Source organism: Chiloscyllium plagiosum, chromosome 3, assembly GCF_004010195.1.
Source record: "Chiloscyllium plagiosum isolate BGI_BamShark_2017 chromosome 3, ASM401019v2, whole genome shotgun sequence".
Lineage (NCBI taxonomy): Eukaryota > Metazoa > Chordata > Chondrichthyes > Orectolobiformes > Hemiscylliidae > Chiloscyllium > Chiloscyllium plagiosum.
Window position 1 is genome coordinate 91,135,319 of NC_057712.1, and position 18,642 is coordinate 91,153,960.

The following is an 18,642-nucleotide window of genomic DNA, read 5'->3' on the forward strand; positions in this document are numbered from 1 at the left end:
TTTCTATTGAAGTGAAGTAGCTAGTCCACGGTTCTTTTGACTGGCAAATATATTAGAGGCACTAAACTAATCTCGAGTGATTCGAGATAATAGACTTCTCTGATGACAATAGACAGATTGACAATTTAGTGATTTTGAATATCAACGCTGATATTCCACAACTCATCATTCGGCCACTAATGATTGTCCCTTTAGCTTCCAAAACCCTAAGATTTAAAATTCCCTCTCTTGACTTCATTGCCCCGCGCTCTCACCTCACGTTACAAATTTCCATTTTGATCAATTACTTAATTTACCTGTACTGCTATGTGTCCTTTTTTTTAATTTCAAAAGATTTGTGTGTCATTGGAAAGGCCAACATTTAATGTCCATCCCTGGTTTCACTTTTAAACATGACTAAATGTAAAATTTTGAGAGTTCTATCAAGTGCATATAATTATTTTTACTGCATTAAAACTGCTGCAAAAATGCACTAATAGTCCTATTGCATCACAGACTCTTCATTTCATCTTGCTTTGGAAAGCTACATTAGATCCCTACAGTTTTAGTATTCCCTTCTTTTTCAAACATTCTCAAAATTATATCTCAAAGCATTTCCCTTGCCACTGTAGCCATCTTGCTGATTTGATGTCACCTCTTCATAACATTGGGGATGTTTTGTTCTGTTAAAAACTGTGATAGTTAAAAAGCAAGTTATTGTTTTGAGAACTATTTGTGCAATGTCACTTGCTGTTTTCAGTCATGTTCTGGTTGCATGATAATGGATAACACAACATCGGCTTAACCACCTAAATTTTATTTGATTGGCCATGACACTTAATGGAACAAGAGAAAGATAATACTTTAACTAGAAGTTCATTGTGGACTGCTCTAAAATTTGAAAAGGACAATGTTGGCAATAACTATGGAAGAGAGAACCCGGGTATTTTTACTTTTGGGGTGGTTTCTTTGAAAGTAACAAATATTTGGTTTCACACTTCAAAATATGTTTCATTCTGACAACAATATCACAACCTGTCCTTTCTCCCTGTCTCTCAATCAAAGTGCCAAGTTAGATGAGAGAAGTTAAATTATAAAAATTATTTTTAAAAAAGACTCAATTATTATAATAAACCTACCAGCTTCCACTTGAATAATGGGAGTTTAAATGTCTATGATGGTGTCTTTGATCAGATCAGTGCTAAAAATAAAAGTTTTTGACATCAATGTATATCTTGTCCTAATAGTATAAAATGGTAATTAATATTAAATCAGGTCCATGAAGCGCAAGTAGGCCATATAGCCCATCCAGTGTCCTCTGCCATTCAGTGTGGTCATGGCTGATCTGATAATCTTCAATTCCACTTTCCTGTCTTTTCCCTTGACTCCCATGCAGATTAAAAATCTGTCTGTTTCAGCCTTGACTATACTTAATAACCTTATCTGTACAGCCCCCTGCAATGAAAAGAGTTCCACCGATTCACTACCCTCTGAGAAGAAATTCCTCATCTCGCTCCTAACTGGGAGACGCTCTCCTCTGAGATTAGTTCTGAACTGGGTTTAATAGTTAGAGACAAAGGCTATTTGTGTGGCTGAAGGCCAGTGTCATATCATGGATCAGTGCTGGGTCCTATATTGTTCATGACATATATGAACTATTTGGATGAGAATGTTTGTGGGGATGATAAATAAGCTTGTGGATTACAGGAATATTTGTCAGGTGGTTAATCGAGAGGGAGAAGGTCTTAGGTTACAGGAGGATATCAATAGTTTGGACAGATGGGCAGATCAGTGGCAGATGGATTTTAATCCTGATATGTGAGGTGATTCACTTTGGCAGAAGTAACAAGACAAGGGAGTCCTTGATGAGTGGCAGGATACTAGGAAACTGTGAGAAACAAAGCGATCTTGGGGTGGTTATTAACAGAACCTTGAAGGTGGCAGCACAGGTTAATAGGGTGGTTAGGATGGCATGCAGAAAACCTGCCTTTGTCAGTCGTGGCATAGACTATATGAGCAGAGAGGTCGTATTGGAGCTGTACAAAACTTTTCTTTGGTCACAGCAGGAGTAGTGTGTGCAGTTCTGGTCACTACGCTAAGGTAGAATGTGACTGTAATGGTGAAGGTGTCGAGGGGATTCACCAGATGTGTGCATTGAAAAATTTTAGCTATGAAATGATGCTGCATCGATTTGTTGTTTTCTTGAGATCAGAGAAGGCAGCAACCAGACATAAAGTATTAAAGATTGAGGGGCATAGATGGGATGAATAGAAAGCAACTGCTCCGCTTAGTTGAAGGGTCAATAACAAGGGGCATAATTTTCAAGTGGAAGGCGTGAGGTTTAGAGGGGATTTGAGGAAACAGTTTGCACCTAGAGTGTGGTGGGAATCTGGAATGCACGCCTGGGAGGGTAGTAAAGATGGGAAATCTCACACCTTTTAAAAGTACATGGATGAGCACTTGAAATTACATAACATTCAGGGCTGTGGGACAAGTGCTAGAAAGTGAGATAAGTCTAGATGGTTTGGTGCAGACTTGATGGGCTGAAGGGCCTCTTCTGCACTATAAGGGGATACAGCCCCTCTGCATCTATCTTGTCAAATCCCGTAAAAATTTTGTACATTTCAATAAAATCACTTCGCACTCTTCTAAACTTCAATGATTATCAACTCAACCTACTCAACTTCTCCTCATAAGAGAACCTCCCCGTACACTGAAGATCAGCCCAGTGAACCCTTTTTTGGACTTCAATGTGAAGGAAATCTTGCTTTAGATAAGGTGCCCAAAATTATTCACTCTTTTCCAACTGTGGTTTGATTAGTGCCTTGTCTCGTTTGAGAGATGCTTCCCCATTTTCATTCACTTTGAAATATAGATTAATGTTCCATTTGCTCAAGTTATTATCTGCTGAACTTGAATGCTAACCTTTTGAGATTTATATACGAGGACTCCCAAATTCCTCTGTGCTGTAGCTTTCTGCAGTCTTCCTCCATTTAAATAACAATCAGCTCTTCTATTCCTCCTGCCAGCTTTGGACCAAGTGCAGGTATATTGAATATGTAGTTTGGTGTTTATTGGTTAGTATATATATGGTGGGCTGAAGGCCATGTTTCTGTTCTATGTGACTCCAAAACCTATAATTTTCCCAAAATATATTCCACCTGCAAAACTTTTTCACATGTCTACCTATGTATATCACTCTAATGAATCTTTGTGTTGTGCGCTCGTGATCCTGAAAGTATTTTCAGTCTCATTGTGTCCATAAAAGGGTATTCCTTTCCATAGACAGGAAGAAGAGCCTGTCATTGTGACTTTATGATTTTGGCATATTTTACGTTGTTTGTGAATAAGAACAGAAGTATGTTCTTAAGTATTTCTTTTCTATGAACTTTGGGATAGAGTTTCTGCTTTTAATGCAATTGTGTATTCCAGCCAAAATGTGCCTGAAACTTCTGCAAGTTCTGTAGCAGCAATGGCTGCCATAGAACTCAAACAAAATTAGAACAGTTGTACAACTGTGCTTTTTTTCTCAGCAGTTCGGATTGCAACAAATTTCAATGCTGAAACAGAGGATATAAGGATGGGAAACACTGGCTTAGGTCGTTTTCAGTTTCTACTGAAATGGATTTGGATAATCAAGGATGTGAAATCTCCCGGTGCATTCAGCTAGCATAATAGAAGTTATATGTTTTGCTATTTATTTTTCTTCCCGTTAAAAAGGCATTCTTTGTATTTGAGTGGTAAATTGATACAGTTGTTAGGTCATTTGAAAAAAAGATGAATTTATAATTTAAAGAAAAGAAATGAAAATAATTTAAAATTTTTCACCTGCGAGTAGTGTTAGTTAAACTCAGTGGAAATGACCTGAAGTACAGTGAACCATTTCAGTTACATTGATGTACAATTGTTAGTTTCTTGTTGATTAAATATTTTTTGATGCGATAAAATCTGTTGAAACATGGTCACTGGTGTCTGTGTACTTCCCCAAAAAGTGTGATTTGATGAACCTTCTCATTCCACTAGATTTTCATTATATCAACTTAGAGAGTAACCAGTTACTCAGGCAAAGCCTGATTCAGGAAAATTTTAAACCAGCACAGCAGATTAGAGGTAACATGAATCGAAGTAATTTTGACTATTTAAGTTTCTCCTTTTTTTGTTTCTTTTTGCACTGGTAGGACAATTTTTATCTCTGATTATGCTAATGTGATATGGAAAGTCTATCCCAGTGTCTTTTAAGATTCTGCTAGCTCACCTGTAAGATATCTTTTTTTTTCCCAAATTCTGTCTTTGTGGGCGGCACGGTGGCACAGTGGTTAGCACTGCTGCCTCACAGCGCCAGAGACTCAGGTTCAATTCCCGCCTCAGGCGACTTTCTGTGTGGAGTTTGCACATTCTCCCCGTGTCTGCGTGGGTTTCTTCTGGCTGCTCCGGTTTCCTCCCACAATCCAAAAATGTGCAGGTTAGGTGAATTGGCCATGCTAAATTGCCCGTAGTGTTAGGTGTCGGGGATCTGGGTGGGTTGCACTTCGGAGGGTCGGTGTGGACTTGTTGGGCTGAAGGGCCTGCTTCCACGCTGTAAGTAATCTAATCTAAACTCTAATTGACAGAGGCATTACCAGATAATCGGAGTCGAGTTGCCAACCAATCAGCACCATTTTCCATGTGGTATATGAACTGCAATTTGATATTCTTGCATTTGTCCTGATAAGTTAAAGTCAACAATATTCAAAGTTGTTACTAACAACATTTTATTTTCAAAATACGAAAAAATATGAGCTGAAGTGTGTGGTTTGATTGTTTGGTTATCTTCAAACAGCATCTTCATGGAAATGAAGGATTTCATAGATACTAATTCTTTTAGTTTGGCAGCCTAAACTGACTGTTGTTAAATGTAACCTTGAACAGATTAATGTAAGGAGAACCATGTTTATTCAGTATCTGAACATTCTTTGTAGAGCCAGTGCATTTGGAGGTGAGATACTTAGCCAGGAAGGTGTATGCAGATGTTGTACGTTTTCTCCATTTTAGTTCACTGCAAAAGGTAAAATTCAAGTCAGCTTCCATATCTCTGGAGAATTTGTTAGAGATTTCATTGAACACTCATTGCTTTTTCATTATTACAGTTTTAAGTTTCAGATATTTCCTTTTGCTGCTGCTTTTTGGCATAACAAAATTATTACCAGATAATATTTGATTTTTAGTTTACTCTTACAGAAGGGATCGGTCAGGAGAATAGAGTGCTGGGACAGATTAGCCATGATCTTATAGAATGGCAAGGTTAGATCCTCTTATACCTTATGTTCTTCTGTTTTACTTGTGTATTATCTTGTTTATTCTTTTGTAAAGCGTGCAATGTTTGAAATACAGTGGAATTTTTTTTTGTCATTGTTTATATTAGGAAGAAAAGAGAATGTTTGTTTGCTGATGTTCAAAATCCTGCTTCCAGTAGTTGATGGCATGTGAAGTGCATGAACTATTTGAGCAGACTGAAAATTATTTATTTAAAAACAGTTTTGAGCTATGATTTGCGTATGTTGGAGTTGATTTCTACTTTCATTGTGTGAATGTTGCTCAGTCATTCTTTACCATTTGATGGTTTTCCACTGTGCTCTTAGTTGTGGCCAGGACAGTCATAGGAATAGCCAGTTGAAAAAAGTGGGTTCATCAAAAAGTAGTACAGCCAGCAGATAATGGTCAGTGTCCTTAACTTGATTGAGTAGGGAAGATGCAGAGCAGAGTGTCTGCTTTCCTTAAGGAGAGAAGAAATCAAACTAGAAACTTGTTTTGTCAAAATTTACAGAAACTCCTTATGGAATTAGATGTTTAGGAATCATTCATCCACCTCCCTTTTTTATAAACCCATGTTGTGCGTGTGCAGGTGTGAGACACAGTGAAAGACGCAAGGTGCACGAATCTTTATTGAAATTTCCACCACCAGGAAGAAAAGAAACACCTGAGTGGCCAGTAACAAGCAGTGCCCTTCACATCAAAGGGCAATGCTGTGTGATCAAACAGTGAAGGGGAGGGCAGGGATTAAATCAACATATAATTGGATGGGGAAATAATGCACTCCACTCCCTGCGGCGCCCACCTCTCCCTGAACAACTCCAGGGTGTTGGTGGACACCGCATGCTCCTTTTCCAGAGAACACTGGGCTCTAACGTAACCACGCAAGAGGGGCAGGCAGTCGGCCCTAACGACCCCCTCCACCTCCCTTTCTTATCTGTGGAATGCTGTCAATGGCACAATTAAACAATGACAACACTTGCTGACTTGTCGTGAAATGTATTATTTCTTACGGTCTTCAAAATATTGATTCCACTAATGCTGGAAGCATTGAGCTATTGTTTCTTAAAGGAGATGTCCCAGGTAACTCCTGTGATCTATAACTGTCTTGAGTGTCTTGGCAAGGTGTCCATGTTTTGTGTGAATGCAGATGAAAGCCTTGATAGGCTAATTCCCATCAACTGTTTCATTTTCCATTGAGAGCGGAAAAGATCAGCAATTGCTCATCCTTTCCATAAGAAGGAACACCAGTCTATGAATCAAATCAAGGTGGAAAGTCTCCTCCATTTTGTTTGCTGAATGTTGCATAGGGTAAAAACAATGACTGCAGATGCTGGAAACCAGATTCTGGATGAGTGGTGCTGGAAGAGCACAGCAGTTCAGGCAGCATCCGAGGAGCAGTAAAATCAACGTTTCGGGCAAAAGCCCTTCATCAGGAATAAATAAATAAAACATTTTAATTCCAGTAAGGAGTTTCTTTATTCCTGATGAAGGGCTTTTGCCCGAAAAGTCGATTTTACTGCTCCTCGGATGCTGCCTGAACTGCTGTGCTCTTCCAGCACCACTCATCCAGAATGTTGCACAGACCAAGGCCAGAGATATCAGGTTGCTTTGGTTGCTTTTCAGATTTGTTTCTTTAACTTATAGAATTATACTTCAAATATGTCAATAATTAAATAGTTTGTTACTTAACATCCATCATTTAATTTAGTAATGCAGCCATTATAAGACATATGAATTTGGTTCCTATGTTCTTTCCAGCCAATTGTTTCAGGGTAATTTCAAGCAGAGGGTCAGAAGCTAAGTGCAACAATTCCTTTTAATATTGCATTTATGTTAGAGTAATGCCATCTCTGGCAACTGCGGGGGAAATGTCAGAGTACAGCATCCTCTGACACCAAGCAGAGTCAGACCTACTGGGTGCTGCTGAAAATTAACAGCTACAGCTGGGTAATGTCATGAGCCACATTTTTTCTGGCCTTAGGCAGACTTCTCATTTCCAAACAATAGTATAATTCCACAAGCTATTAAAATTTTGCAAATAAAATTACACCATTTTCACAAAATTAGTTTTTCATGAAATATGAGCATCATTGCAGGGCACATCCTAATTGCCCCTTAAAAATGGTGCTGATTTGCCTCCTTCAATCACAATTGTCCACTTTAGGTATGCTCAGAGTATTCTTCTGAAAGGAGTGATACTTTTTGACTCAATCGTGGTGTAGGAGTCATGATACGGTTCCATTTCCACAGACTACAAGGCTGTGCCAATCAAGCATGCTGTTTTGACCAAGGTGATGTTGACACTGTACCTTTCCAGGCGAGTGAAGAGTTTTACATTGCATTTGTGACTTGTTCCATGTGAGTGGTAATTAGGCTTTAGGAATCAGAAGCATGCTAATTGCCACAATTCCAAACTTCTGATCTTATGAAGTTTGGATACAGAATAAACAACCTCAAAAGACTAAAACAGGTTTGTTTAATTTTGATGAGTATAATATAGTATTAAACAGAACCAAGTATATATTCACTTAACAGGTTACAGTTTTCATACCCAATAATAATAATTCCCACAATTTAAAAATTTTGTGACATGATCTCATTTGTTAGGATAATTTTAGAAGGTTATCAGTCTCTTGAAAATACTGAGTGTTGGTCTTCATGAAGCACAACTATTTTCGAATTAATAAAATACCTTGGATAATTGATACTGTCTACCATCATCAATATCCCTACATGACCTTGTGTTTCAAATAAATTTATGAACATGTTATTTCTGTCAGGACAGTGCAGAACAGTCATAAGATGTCCTTCTCCTGGAACTTTGGTTTGAACCTTCTCCAATAAGGTTAAGTGGATTTATCACTGAATATAGAGTCTAGGGTGAAACAATAATATGACACTATCTGCAATGTTTATATCCTGCATTAGGTTTGAAATCTTAAAATGCTTACTTAGTAGAAAAATGCCATTTAGGAAAGGCTATATCCTTGTATTTCATTTTTATATTTTTGTGTTACTCATTTATGAAGAATTTTTAACAAGCCATCCTTTAAAATTACACCTCATCATTAGCTGCATCGCATATTATTGTTGAAAGATTTGGAAGCATTGTTGTTGAGAACAGTGTTTGGCAGTTAAGTATTGCTTTAGACTCGGAGGAACAGAATTTATTTCCTTCTCTAGTCTGCCCTTTGTCCAGTTTTAATTGTGGTGTGAGGAAGGTTAGGAGGCTGGGCGGGGGGGGGGGGGGATATTGGATCTATTTGCTATGGAATATTATATGGAGTATTTTGTGATCCTTTGCAAATGAGAGAGGAGCATTGGATTACCAATGAAATTATTTCCAGTCATGCAGTTGGGCCAGGAGCAATCTGTGAAGCAGTGAAAACTGGGTGGGGTATGGCAAAGATATCTAAGTTGATTGTCTTTTTTTTTAAAATAGATTTTTGAGTTTTGTTTTGCTGTTAATGTTTATGCATGGTTTTGTGACCATGTTTGAGAAATCCTAACTTAATAGTTTTATAAAAAGAATATATTCAGATCAGGAGGCAAAGTATATCAATGAATGGCTTGAAGTTAATTGCAATTTTAAATGTGTTACTTTAGCATAGCCTCAAATCCTTGCCCCAGTAATTTGATAAAGAACAACGCATTTTTTTTTGTTTTTCACGCATGGAGAGTAGCTGTGAAATAATAAGTGAACATCTATACATTACGAGAATTGTTAGAGAAGTTGCCATGTCTTAGTCCTCACTGTGCTGTTTCCTGGCGTCTTGAAAAGCTAACCTCGAGTTATACAATTTGCCACTGTGATGTGATTAGATTAAATTACTTGGCTTCAGCAGAGTTTCCATTCACGATTCCTATCCATGCTGAAAATTGCATGTACATTTGAATGTAGGCTGAGAGCTGAATCAGAATTTACAGATCTTGTTTGCACTCACTATTTTGACAAGTCCATGAGAAATTATTGCTTTGAGAGTGTTTTGGAAGGTTGTTAAAATCTGTGGACATCTCCAGGAAGAGAGACGAAAATAAAGCTTCATATTAGTACTCCAGCAAGGCAGTATGTAACATGTTTCTTCTTTTGAACAAAATATATTTCTTTGTCACCAGAAACTAGAAAAATGATCTCTGGATGATGATTCTGAGTAAAGTGGTACTTCAGGAGACATTTGCTAACTGTAAAATTAGAAAACCATGATTTGGGACAAAAAAAGGAATTTCAACTGCAGGTGTTATCACAGTCTCTATTTTGCAAATTGATGGGAAATCCATATTGTCACTTGACTTTTTTCCTCCAGTGAATTTTCTAACAACTTGGTCAGGAAATTATCTTGATTACCCAAAGCAAGTAAACAAATGTCTGTCAATACACCCTTCCCCTCAGGCACTTGAAGATTGGAATTTGCAATCTAAAAGTTACAACAACCAATTGCCTACAGTATTAATATTCTGGTAATTTGTTTCATTATTTCAGTACTTTCACAGCAACATTGATAATTTATAGGCATGAGTTGAGGTCGACGGGTATGATTTGTATGCTGTTACAAACTAGTAACTGCAGAGTGAGTGAGATTGGGAAAACAGGAGTGAGGTGGCAATCTTAATAATAGTCAAAATCAGTGTTTCAATGAGAGAGGATTTTGGATCAAAGAATCAAGATGTTAAATCAGTTTGATTGGAGCTGGGAGATAGCAAGGACATCAATGGTGTGTTGTTTATAAGCCACCAAAAGGTACATGTTATTCTGCTAGAACATTGTGTTGCTATAATGCGATTGACGAACTGGGGACCCTGTTAAATAAAAGTGCAAACTTTTAAAACATGTGTTGGCTGTAACATGATTACATCGCCAAAACTTTAAGTGCAATTTTTCTATTATGCGGGGTTGCATAAGAAAGCAACCATGGTGTTATAGAAGAACTACCTGTAGCGGTAAAGTAGGACTTGATGCAAATCAGGAAAATGGAGATTCATGTAATGTGGGTAATGCAATAGTAATTAGATTACATTACAGTGTGGAAACAGGCCCTTCGGCCCAACAAGTCCACACCAACCAGCCGAAGCGCAACCCACCCATACCCCTACATTTACCCCTTACCTAACACTACAGGCAATTTAGCATAACCAATTCACCTGACCTGCACATCTTTGGACTGTGTGGGAGGAAACCGGAGCACCCGAAGGAAACCCACGCAGACACGGGGAGAACTTGCAAACTCCACACAGTCAGTCGCCTGAGGCGGGAATTGAACCCAGGTGTCTGGAGCTGTGAGGCAGCAGTGCTAACCACTGTGCCACCGTGCTGCCCACGGGTGACATCAATTTGCATTTAAAAACCAAAAGAACTGTGGATGCTGTAATTCATTTTAAAAAAAGTTGCTGGAAAAGCTCAGCACGTCTAGCAGCATCTGTGAAGAGAAATCAGAGTTAATGTTTCGAATCCAGTGACCTTTCCTCAGAATTAGTAGCTCGGATAACATCAGTTTATATGCAGAAGATAGGGTGGGGGTGAGGGGTTAAGGAGCAAACCATAGGTAGGAATAGAGCCCAAGGAGAGAGAAGAGCAGTCGGACAAAGGAATGGATAACAATGGCTAGGAGGGTGAATAGCGGTTAATGGAGACTGTTAGTGGCTAACAATAGTAGTATATAATGGCGAACTATGTGATAACAAGACCTGGTGTGTGGGGTAGGGGGTGAGGACATGGGAGAGTTCAGGCCCTAAAATTATTAAACTCTATATTGAGTCTGGAGGGCTGTGGGGTCCCCAAGTGGATAATGAGGTGGTGTTCTTCCAGGTGGCGTTGAGCTTTGCTGGAGCACTGCAGCAAGCCTAAGACAAAGATGTTGACCAGGGAACAGGTTGGTGTGCTAAAGTTGCAGGCAACTAAAAGCTCAGGGTCTTCTTTGCAGGCAGAACATAGATGTTCTGCAAAGTGGTCACCCAGTCTACTCTTCGTTTTCCCCCATGTAGAGGAGACCACATTGTGAGTAATGAATGCATTAGACTAGATTGTGAGAAGTGCCATTAAAGTGCTGCTTCACCTGGAAGAGGTACGTTTGTGCTCGTCGATACTGAGTAGGGAGGTGGTAAATGGGCAGATATACCTTTTGGTGGTTGCAAGGGAAAATGCTGTGGGGCATGTTGGGTGTGAAGGATGAATGGACCTGTGTGTGCTGGAGGGAACAATCCCTGCGGAAGGTGAACAAGGGAGCGGAGGGGGATATGTACCTCGTGGTGACATCTTGCTGGAGGTAGCAGAAATGGTGGCGGCTGGTCTTCTGGAATGTGGATGCTGGTGGGATGGTAGGTACAAAGAAGGGAAACCCTATTGCTGTTGTGGGAGGGAAGAAATGGTGGGAAAGCGGAAGCAAGGGAAATGAGTTGGGCCTGGTTTAAGGCTGTGTTAACAATGGTGCTGTAGAATCCTCCATTGAGGAAGAAGGTGGACATTTTGGAGGCTCCCCTGCAAAAGTTGGCATCATCGGGACACATGCGACAAAGGTGGAGCAACGGGGAGAATGGAATGGAGTCTTTACAGGAAGCAAGGTGTGTGGATGTATAGTCCAGGTTGCTGTGGGAGGCAGTGTGTTTATAGGGAATATTCGTGGCCAGTCCATCCCCAAAAATGGAAACCAATGTTGAGGAAGAAAAGGGAGGAGACAGACCAGGTGAAAGTCAGGATGGGGTGGAATTTGGAAGGGAGATCTATGAACTTCTCCAATTCAAGACGAGAGGGGGATGCAGCACTGATGATATCATAAATGTATCAGAGAAAGAGTTTTGGGTGGGGACCAGAATAGGACTGGAGCAAAGACTGTTACACAAACACCATGAAGAGACCAGCATAACTGGTACCCATGGCCACACCTTGACCTGAAGAAAACGAGAGCAGTTAAAAGAAGTTGCTGAGGGTGAGGACGAGCTTGGCCAGGCAGAGGAGGGTGATGGTAGGTGGGGATTGTTCAGGCCTTTGCTCCAGGAAAAAGTGGAGAGCCCTAAACAATCTTGGTGGGGATAGACATGTAAAGGGATTGCACGTCCATGGTAAAGAGGTGGCTGGAACCTGCAAACTGCAAATTCCAAAACTGACATAAAACATCAGTGGAATCGCGAGTGTAAGTGGGCAGGGACTGGACCAGGGGAGAAAAGACTGAGTCGAGGAAGGAAGAGATGAGATGAGTTCTGTGGGACAGGCTGAAACAATGTGTCTACCCAGGCAGTCCTGCTTGTGGGTTTTCAGAAGGAGGTAGAAGCGATCTGTGCAGGATTGGTGGACTATCAGCTTGGAGGCAGTGGAAGGGTGATCACCAGATGAATTGACATCAGTGACTGTAGTTGATACAAAGGCCTGATGTGCTCTGGTGAGGTCATGGTCCAGGGATAGTATGCCAGACTCCAAAAGCACCACCCTGATTGGTAGTCTTAATGACAAAGTTAAGGTTGGATCTAAGGACACAGAATGCAGTCAGTTCAGAGAGAGATAGGTTGGATTGGATAAGGGGGAGGGGGCAAAGAAATTGAAGTGACCAATGTTCACGTCGACAGTTCTCAATTTGCATTTCGTCTGGATGAGCCTAATTAGCTGTAATGCTTTGGAGAATGTGTCCAAGATGGCTTTCTGGAACTGTGCATTGAAGAACCACTGATGGAGGGGGCTATTTTAGATTCAGGATCATGTAATGAGAAAGGGCTAATTAATTTTCTGTAAAGGAACTTTTGAGAAATGGTGACCATAGTCACGAGGCAAGTTGCCTGTGGTGGATTGAGAAAATGTGCTTTAAAACATTGATAGTTGACAGTCGAGTAGTTAGTATTTCAAGAATTATTAAATGGTCTACAACAGGAAAAAAAAACTTCTTAATGGCACAAACACCCAATGGGAGAAGAGAATCAGTCATAGATTTTTTAAAAATTACAATAGATCAAAGGAAGGGGCTTACAAAGATGCTAGATAAAAGTAGCATGCTTGAGGGATTGGAGGCAACTTAGAAACCAGCAATGATTGACCATGAAATTTATGAACAAAAGGAATAGACTTGAATCAATTTGTTCAAAGAATGTGTGTTTCACTGGATAGGACAATATTTATTCCCCATCCCTAATTTCCCTTGAGAACATGGTATTCTTGGAGAAAGTGAGGACTGCAGATGCTGGAGATCAGAGCTGAAAAATGTGTTGCTGGAAAAGCGCAGGAGGTCAGGCAGCATCCAAGGAGCAGGGGAATCGACGTTTCAGGCATAAGCCCTTCCTGTAGAAGGGCTTATGCCCGAAACATCGATTCTCCTGCTCCTTGGATGCTGCCTGACCTGCTGCGCTTTTCCAGCAACACATTTTTCAACATGGTATTCTTCAAATGCTACAATCCTTGGGATGTAGGAATGACTATGGAGTTGTTGGGAGGAGACTGAAGAATTTTGACAAAACGGTGATATAGTTCCAAGTCAGGATGGGGTGTGGCTTAGAACAGGCACTTAAAGTTGTGGTGTTACTATCCATTTGCTGCTCTTGTGCTCCGAGGTGATCAGCATTGTGGCTTTAGATGTTGCTGAAAGAGCCATGACACACTCCTGTAGTGATGCCCTGGGACCAAGGTGATTGACTTCAACGAATCACAGCCATCTTCCATCTTGCTGTATATAACTTCAACCCGTGGAAAGCTTTCCCTCTGATTTCCATTGATTCTAGTTTTCCTTGGGCTACTTGCTGCCATATTTGATTGTTGCCTTCGTGTCTAAGGCAGTCACTAGCATTTTACCTTTGGAGTCCACTTCTTTGTTTGTGTTTGGACCAATGCTGCAATGAAGTCAGGAGCTGAGGGTCACCATGCAAGATGGCAAAAAAAAGTCTGATTGGAGATCATTAAAGCCTCTTCAAGGTATGTGAAAAGGAAAAGATTAGCTAGGATTAATGTGGGTCCATTGTAGGTGGAGAAAGGAGAATCTATAATCGTTAATGAAACTGGCTGAGAAACGAATCAATTACTGTGTCTGTCTTCATGGAGGAAACAATAGGACCCCACCCAGAAATTGTTGGCAACCAAGACACTGGTTAAATTGAAGAACTGAAAGAAATTGGTATTGGTAAAGGACTTCAAAAGCTAACTTTTTTTTCATTCACGGAATGGCCATCTTTTATTGCCCATCTCCAACTGCCCATAGGGCAATTCTTCAGTGTCAGCAACATTGCTGTTGGTCTGGGGACTCACGTGGACCGCACAGGGAAGGTTGGCAGTTTCCTTCACGAAGGGAGAGGCAGATAGAGTTTCATGTGGATAAATGTAAGGTATTGCATTTTGGTAATACAAACAAGGACAGGACTTATAATTAATGGGCAGTGTCTACAACACTTGGGCAGTGTTGTAGAACAGAATACTAAGGGTTCAGGTACATAATTCTTTGAAGTTTGCATCACCGGTAGACCGGGCATTTAAGAAGGCATTTAGCACACTTGCCTTAGTTGCTCAGATCTTTTGAGTTTCGGAGTTGGGAAGTTATTTTGAGGCTGTGCAGGATGTTGGTGAGTACTGTATGTAGTTGTAGTTACCCTGTCATAAGAAGGATATTATTAAACTAGAAAGGATTCAGAAAAGATTTAGCTGCATTTTGCTGGGAATGGATGGTTTCAGATATAAAAGTAGATAAAGAAGGCTGTGATTTTTTTTCTTTCTTTGGAGCAGAGCAAGTTGAGGGGTGACCTTCATTGAGGTTTTATAATCGTGAGGAGCATGGATAGGGTGAATGACAAGAGTCTTTTCCCTAGGTGAGGGGTAATTCAAAATGAGGGACCGTATTTTTAGGGTGAGACAAGAAAGATTTTAAAAGGGCATGAGGGACAACTTTTTTCTTATGCAGTGGTTCACATGTGGAATGAACTGACAGAGAAAGTGCTGGGTACACGTACTAGATTTAAAAGCTATTTGGATAATTCATGGATAGGAAAGGTAGAACTAGTTTAGTTTGGGAACATGGTTGGCGTGGGTTGGTTGGACTGAAGGGTCTGTTTCCATACTGCATGACTCTATAACTTAAAATTTTATAGATTCTGGGAAGGTTAATCCAACTGAAAGTAGCAAATATAACCCCTCCATTTTAGAAGGAAGGTGAGACAAATGGAGATCTACAGATCTGTTAGTTTGACATCAGTATGAACATAGGAATTTGAAGCGGGTGTAGGCCAAAGGTCTCTTGAGCCTGCTCTGACGTTGAGTAAAACCAAGAGTGATTTGCTTACTTCACATTTCCACCACCCTGTCATACTGTACTCCTTGTTTAACAAGAAACTGTCTTAAAGGTAATCAAACACTTTGCCTCCACTGTCTTTTGAGATAGTCGTGAGTACTTGGAACTTATCTATGAAAAAAAAGTCTCCTAATCTGTGTCTGAAATGGAAACACCTTCTTTTTGAATGATGACTCCTAGTTCTGGTTTTTCCATGAGAGGAAACATACTTTCAACATCCATCCTGTCAGGAATTCTCAGGATCTTGCATTTTGATCAAGTCACTTTTTTGTTATCTTCTAAACTCTCGTGAATAAAACTCCAGACTGTTCAAAAGTTTGTCTACAGACATAATTAGTTAACAGTGGCAGAGAATGAACTACTCATGACAAGAAATGGAACTTGTCTTAACAGTGTTGATAGCAATAGGTACAAATTACACTGGATATTTAGACTTAACTATGAAGAATGTCAGGCACCAGGAATAACACATCTGACCCCATCAGGATCTGAGGCTGGATTTGAATGGATAGGCAATGAATGCAGAATTTTAAAATATTTTTAAGGCAGAAGTCGATAGATTTTTGGTTGCTAAGGGTCAATAAGATTATTAGCAAAATGCAGAATCCAGCATTAACTCTCCCACATCATTTGTCTTGAACAGCATTCAGTACAAGCCTTTCAAGGCTGATTTTATTCCTCAAATACACAACAACTCTCTTGTACCTCAGTTTTTTTGTTCATTTATTTGTGGGCAAGGCCAGCAGCACAAGAGACCAATAATTTCAGGTTTGAACAGGAAAGGCTTTCAGATCAACTAAATCGTACCTGATGGTTCTCATAGGCTCAGTAACATTGATCAAAAGGGCACATTTGAAGTGCAGCTTTGGGAATTGAAATGTCTGTTCCTTGACATGAGCACACGATATGCAAGATGACCGATTTTCATTTTCCCCTTCATCCCATTTTAAGAAAAGTTTGAGTAAATTAATTCATGTGTAAAAAGGAGCCTTCTAAATATGCGCAGAACAATTAATTAACAACAATTGTCAAATATTGGGGTGAGGGAGAAATGGAAAGGAACATCAGAAAACTTGAAGTTAAAGCTGAAAAAAACATTTTTTTTAAAAAGGAAACTAAGCAGGAAATGAATAAGTAGCAAAAAACAGAAGGTTGAAGTCTGCAGAAAGCTGATTAATGAAACTATTTGTTTTTATAGAACATAAATACTATTTGTTGGGTTTGCAATTCTTAAGAATCAAATGTAATGCTGTATCAAAAAATGGTGGGTTGCGTTCTTGTCCCCTTTTTCTCCTCTAGCCCCTCTCTTTTCTACAAAATAACACTGCTGAGTTTCACATATCAGATGTTTCAATGTTGAAAGGGCTGTGTGGATTCTGAGCATTCCTTATGTACGAATGACAGGAAATATGACCACGAATTGTCCACAAACTTTAATGGTGAATCTGCACTTTATTTCATTTTTCCAGATTGTATATCTTGCCTGAGATTTGGTGCCCAAAATATGAATGCAGCCTTCCAGATAGGACTTGAGCAGATCTCTGTGTAGCTGAATGATCCCACCATCAGCTTTTTAAATCCGTCACCGTACAGAGCTGAAGGCCAATATTAAAGTTAAACTTTTGTCTCGCTCCACATTTTTTCAAAACTAACATGGATGTCCACAGCTCCTAGAATCTCATCGTGAAGAAAGTCTTTCAATTTTGGTTTCTCTGATCCAGAGATGAAAATCTCTCACTTCTTCTCCACACTGACTTCCATCTCCAATTGACTTTCACACTATAACTTCTCCTGTCTTCAGTTTCAGGGCAACCATGTTCTTCCTTTCATCAAAGTTATAGACATACTCCTCATTCAGAGGACAGCCTATTCTTGTTAAGCTGGTTTAGATGAAAGATTAATAGAGGTAGGCAAGAACCTGGATTTGAGGTTTCAGTTGGATCAGTCATGTTCTTATTGATGGAGTGGTAGGCTCAAATGGCTGCATGTCCTACTCCTGATCCTGACTTCTATGTTCTTATGTAACTAATATTTTTTTACTACTCATTTTGAACCTCTTAAAAGAAATAAAAATAAATGCTGAAAAGGTACTGTCACTTCCACTTGATCTCATGTTTGCTAAACATCTCTTGTGCAGAACCTTATTAGATGTTTCAGGAAATATATGTAGATATCTGAGACGTTCTCCAGTGTCCATAATCATGTGCTAAGTTTTTTTAAATAAACATGTTGGCTATTAGTGCTTGGCTAGCATTCCAGAGTTCTCAGCCACTGTCTTCAATAATACGTTCTAGGAATTTGAAGACAATTAGCCAGGTGACTGGTTTAGCCTTCCTCCTTCCTCTTCCACTACTACATTTAAATGTTTTTGTTGAGCTATTTTTGGGAATAATTGCATTACCTTTATTCTTTCATGGGACATTGGCTTTGCCAACAATGCCCAGGCTTTAGTTTCTGAGGCCATTGGCATTTTAGTAGTCAGCTAAAAGTCAACCACATTACTGGAGTCACAAGTAGCCCAAACCAAGACAAGATGGCAGGTTGCCTTTTCTAAAGGGCATTAGTGAACCGGATGGGTTTTGATGACAATTGATGGCTTTGTGGTTACCGTTGTTGATATCGGCTTTCAATTCCAGATTTGCTTTTTATTCATGGAATTTAAATTTCACCAGCTGCCATTGTGGGATTTGAACCCATGACCTCAGTATTAGCCTTGATTTGTTGATTACCATCCTACATAAGAACTAAGTTATCATCAAACACCCCGCCATCCCCCCCCCCCCCCCCACCACCATCAAGTAACATGACCAGTATTTTAGCCTCTCCATTCTGACAACAGTACCCTTAAAACAAATCTGCTATTTCCTCACTTTTCATTGTAGTGTCTCCTACACTTTTTTTTTAAATGAACCTACATTTAGTGTTACTTTGCTAACTCTCAATAATATTATTGAATAATATTTCTGTTGGATTTGATGTTTTTTCCAGTTTGTTTTTCCACATTTTTTTTTGACCTCTTGTTACCTCTTTCTATCCCTTGGTATTTTTATTGCTCTCCTAGTGCACAGATTTTCAGTTTTGCCTTGCCTTGCATTTGTGCAAGTCTTTGCTTTTGGTTTCATTC

At 39.6% G+C, this 18,642-nt stretch overlaps 1 protein-coding gene across 1 annotated transcript in view; it reads right to left on the minus strand.

Moving 5' to 3' along the window:
* Nucleotides 1–17,988, minus strand: part of LOC122539977 (zinc finger protein 208-like) — a 60,599-nt gene extending 42,611 nt beyond the window's left edge. Inside the window, exons 1-2 of the mRNA XM_043675228.1 lie at nt 17,920–17,988; nt 4,599–4,683 (exon numbers count right to left, since the gene is read on the minus strand). Coding sequence (XP_043531163.1) covers nt 4,599–4,683; nt 17,920–17,988 — 154 coding nt within the window. The remainder of the gene's footprint in view (nt 1–4,598; nt 4,684–17,919) is intronic.
* Nucleotides 17,989–18,642: the final 654 nt, after the last annotated feature.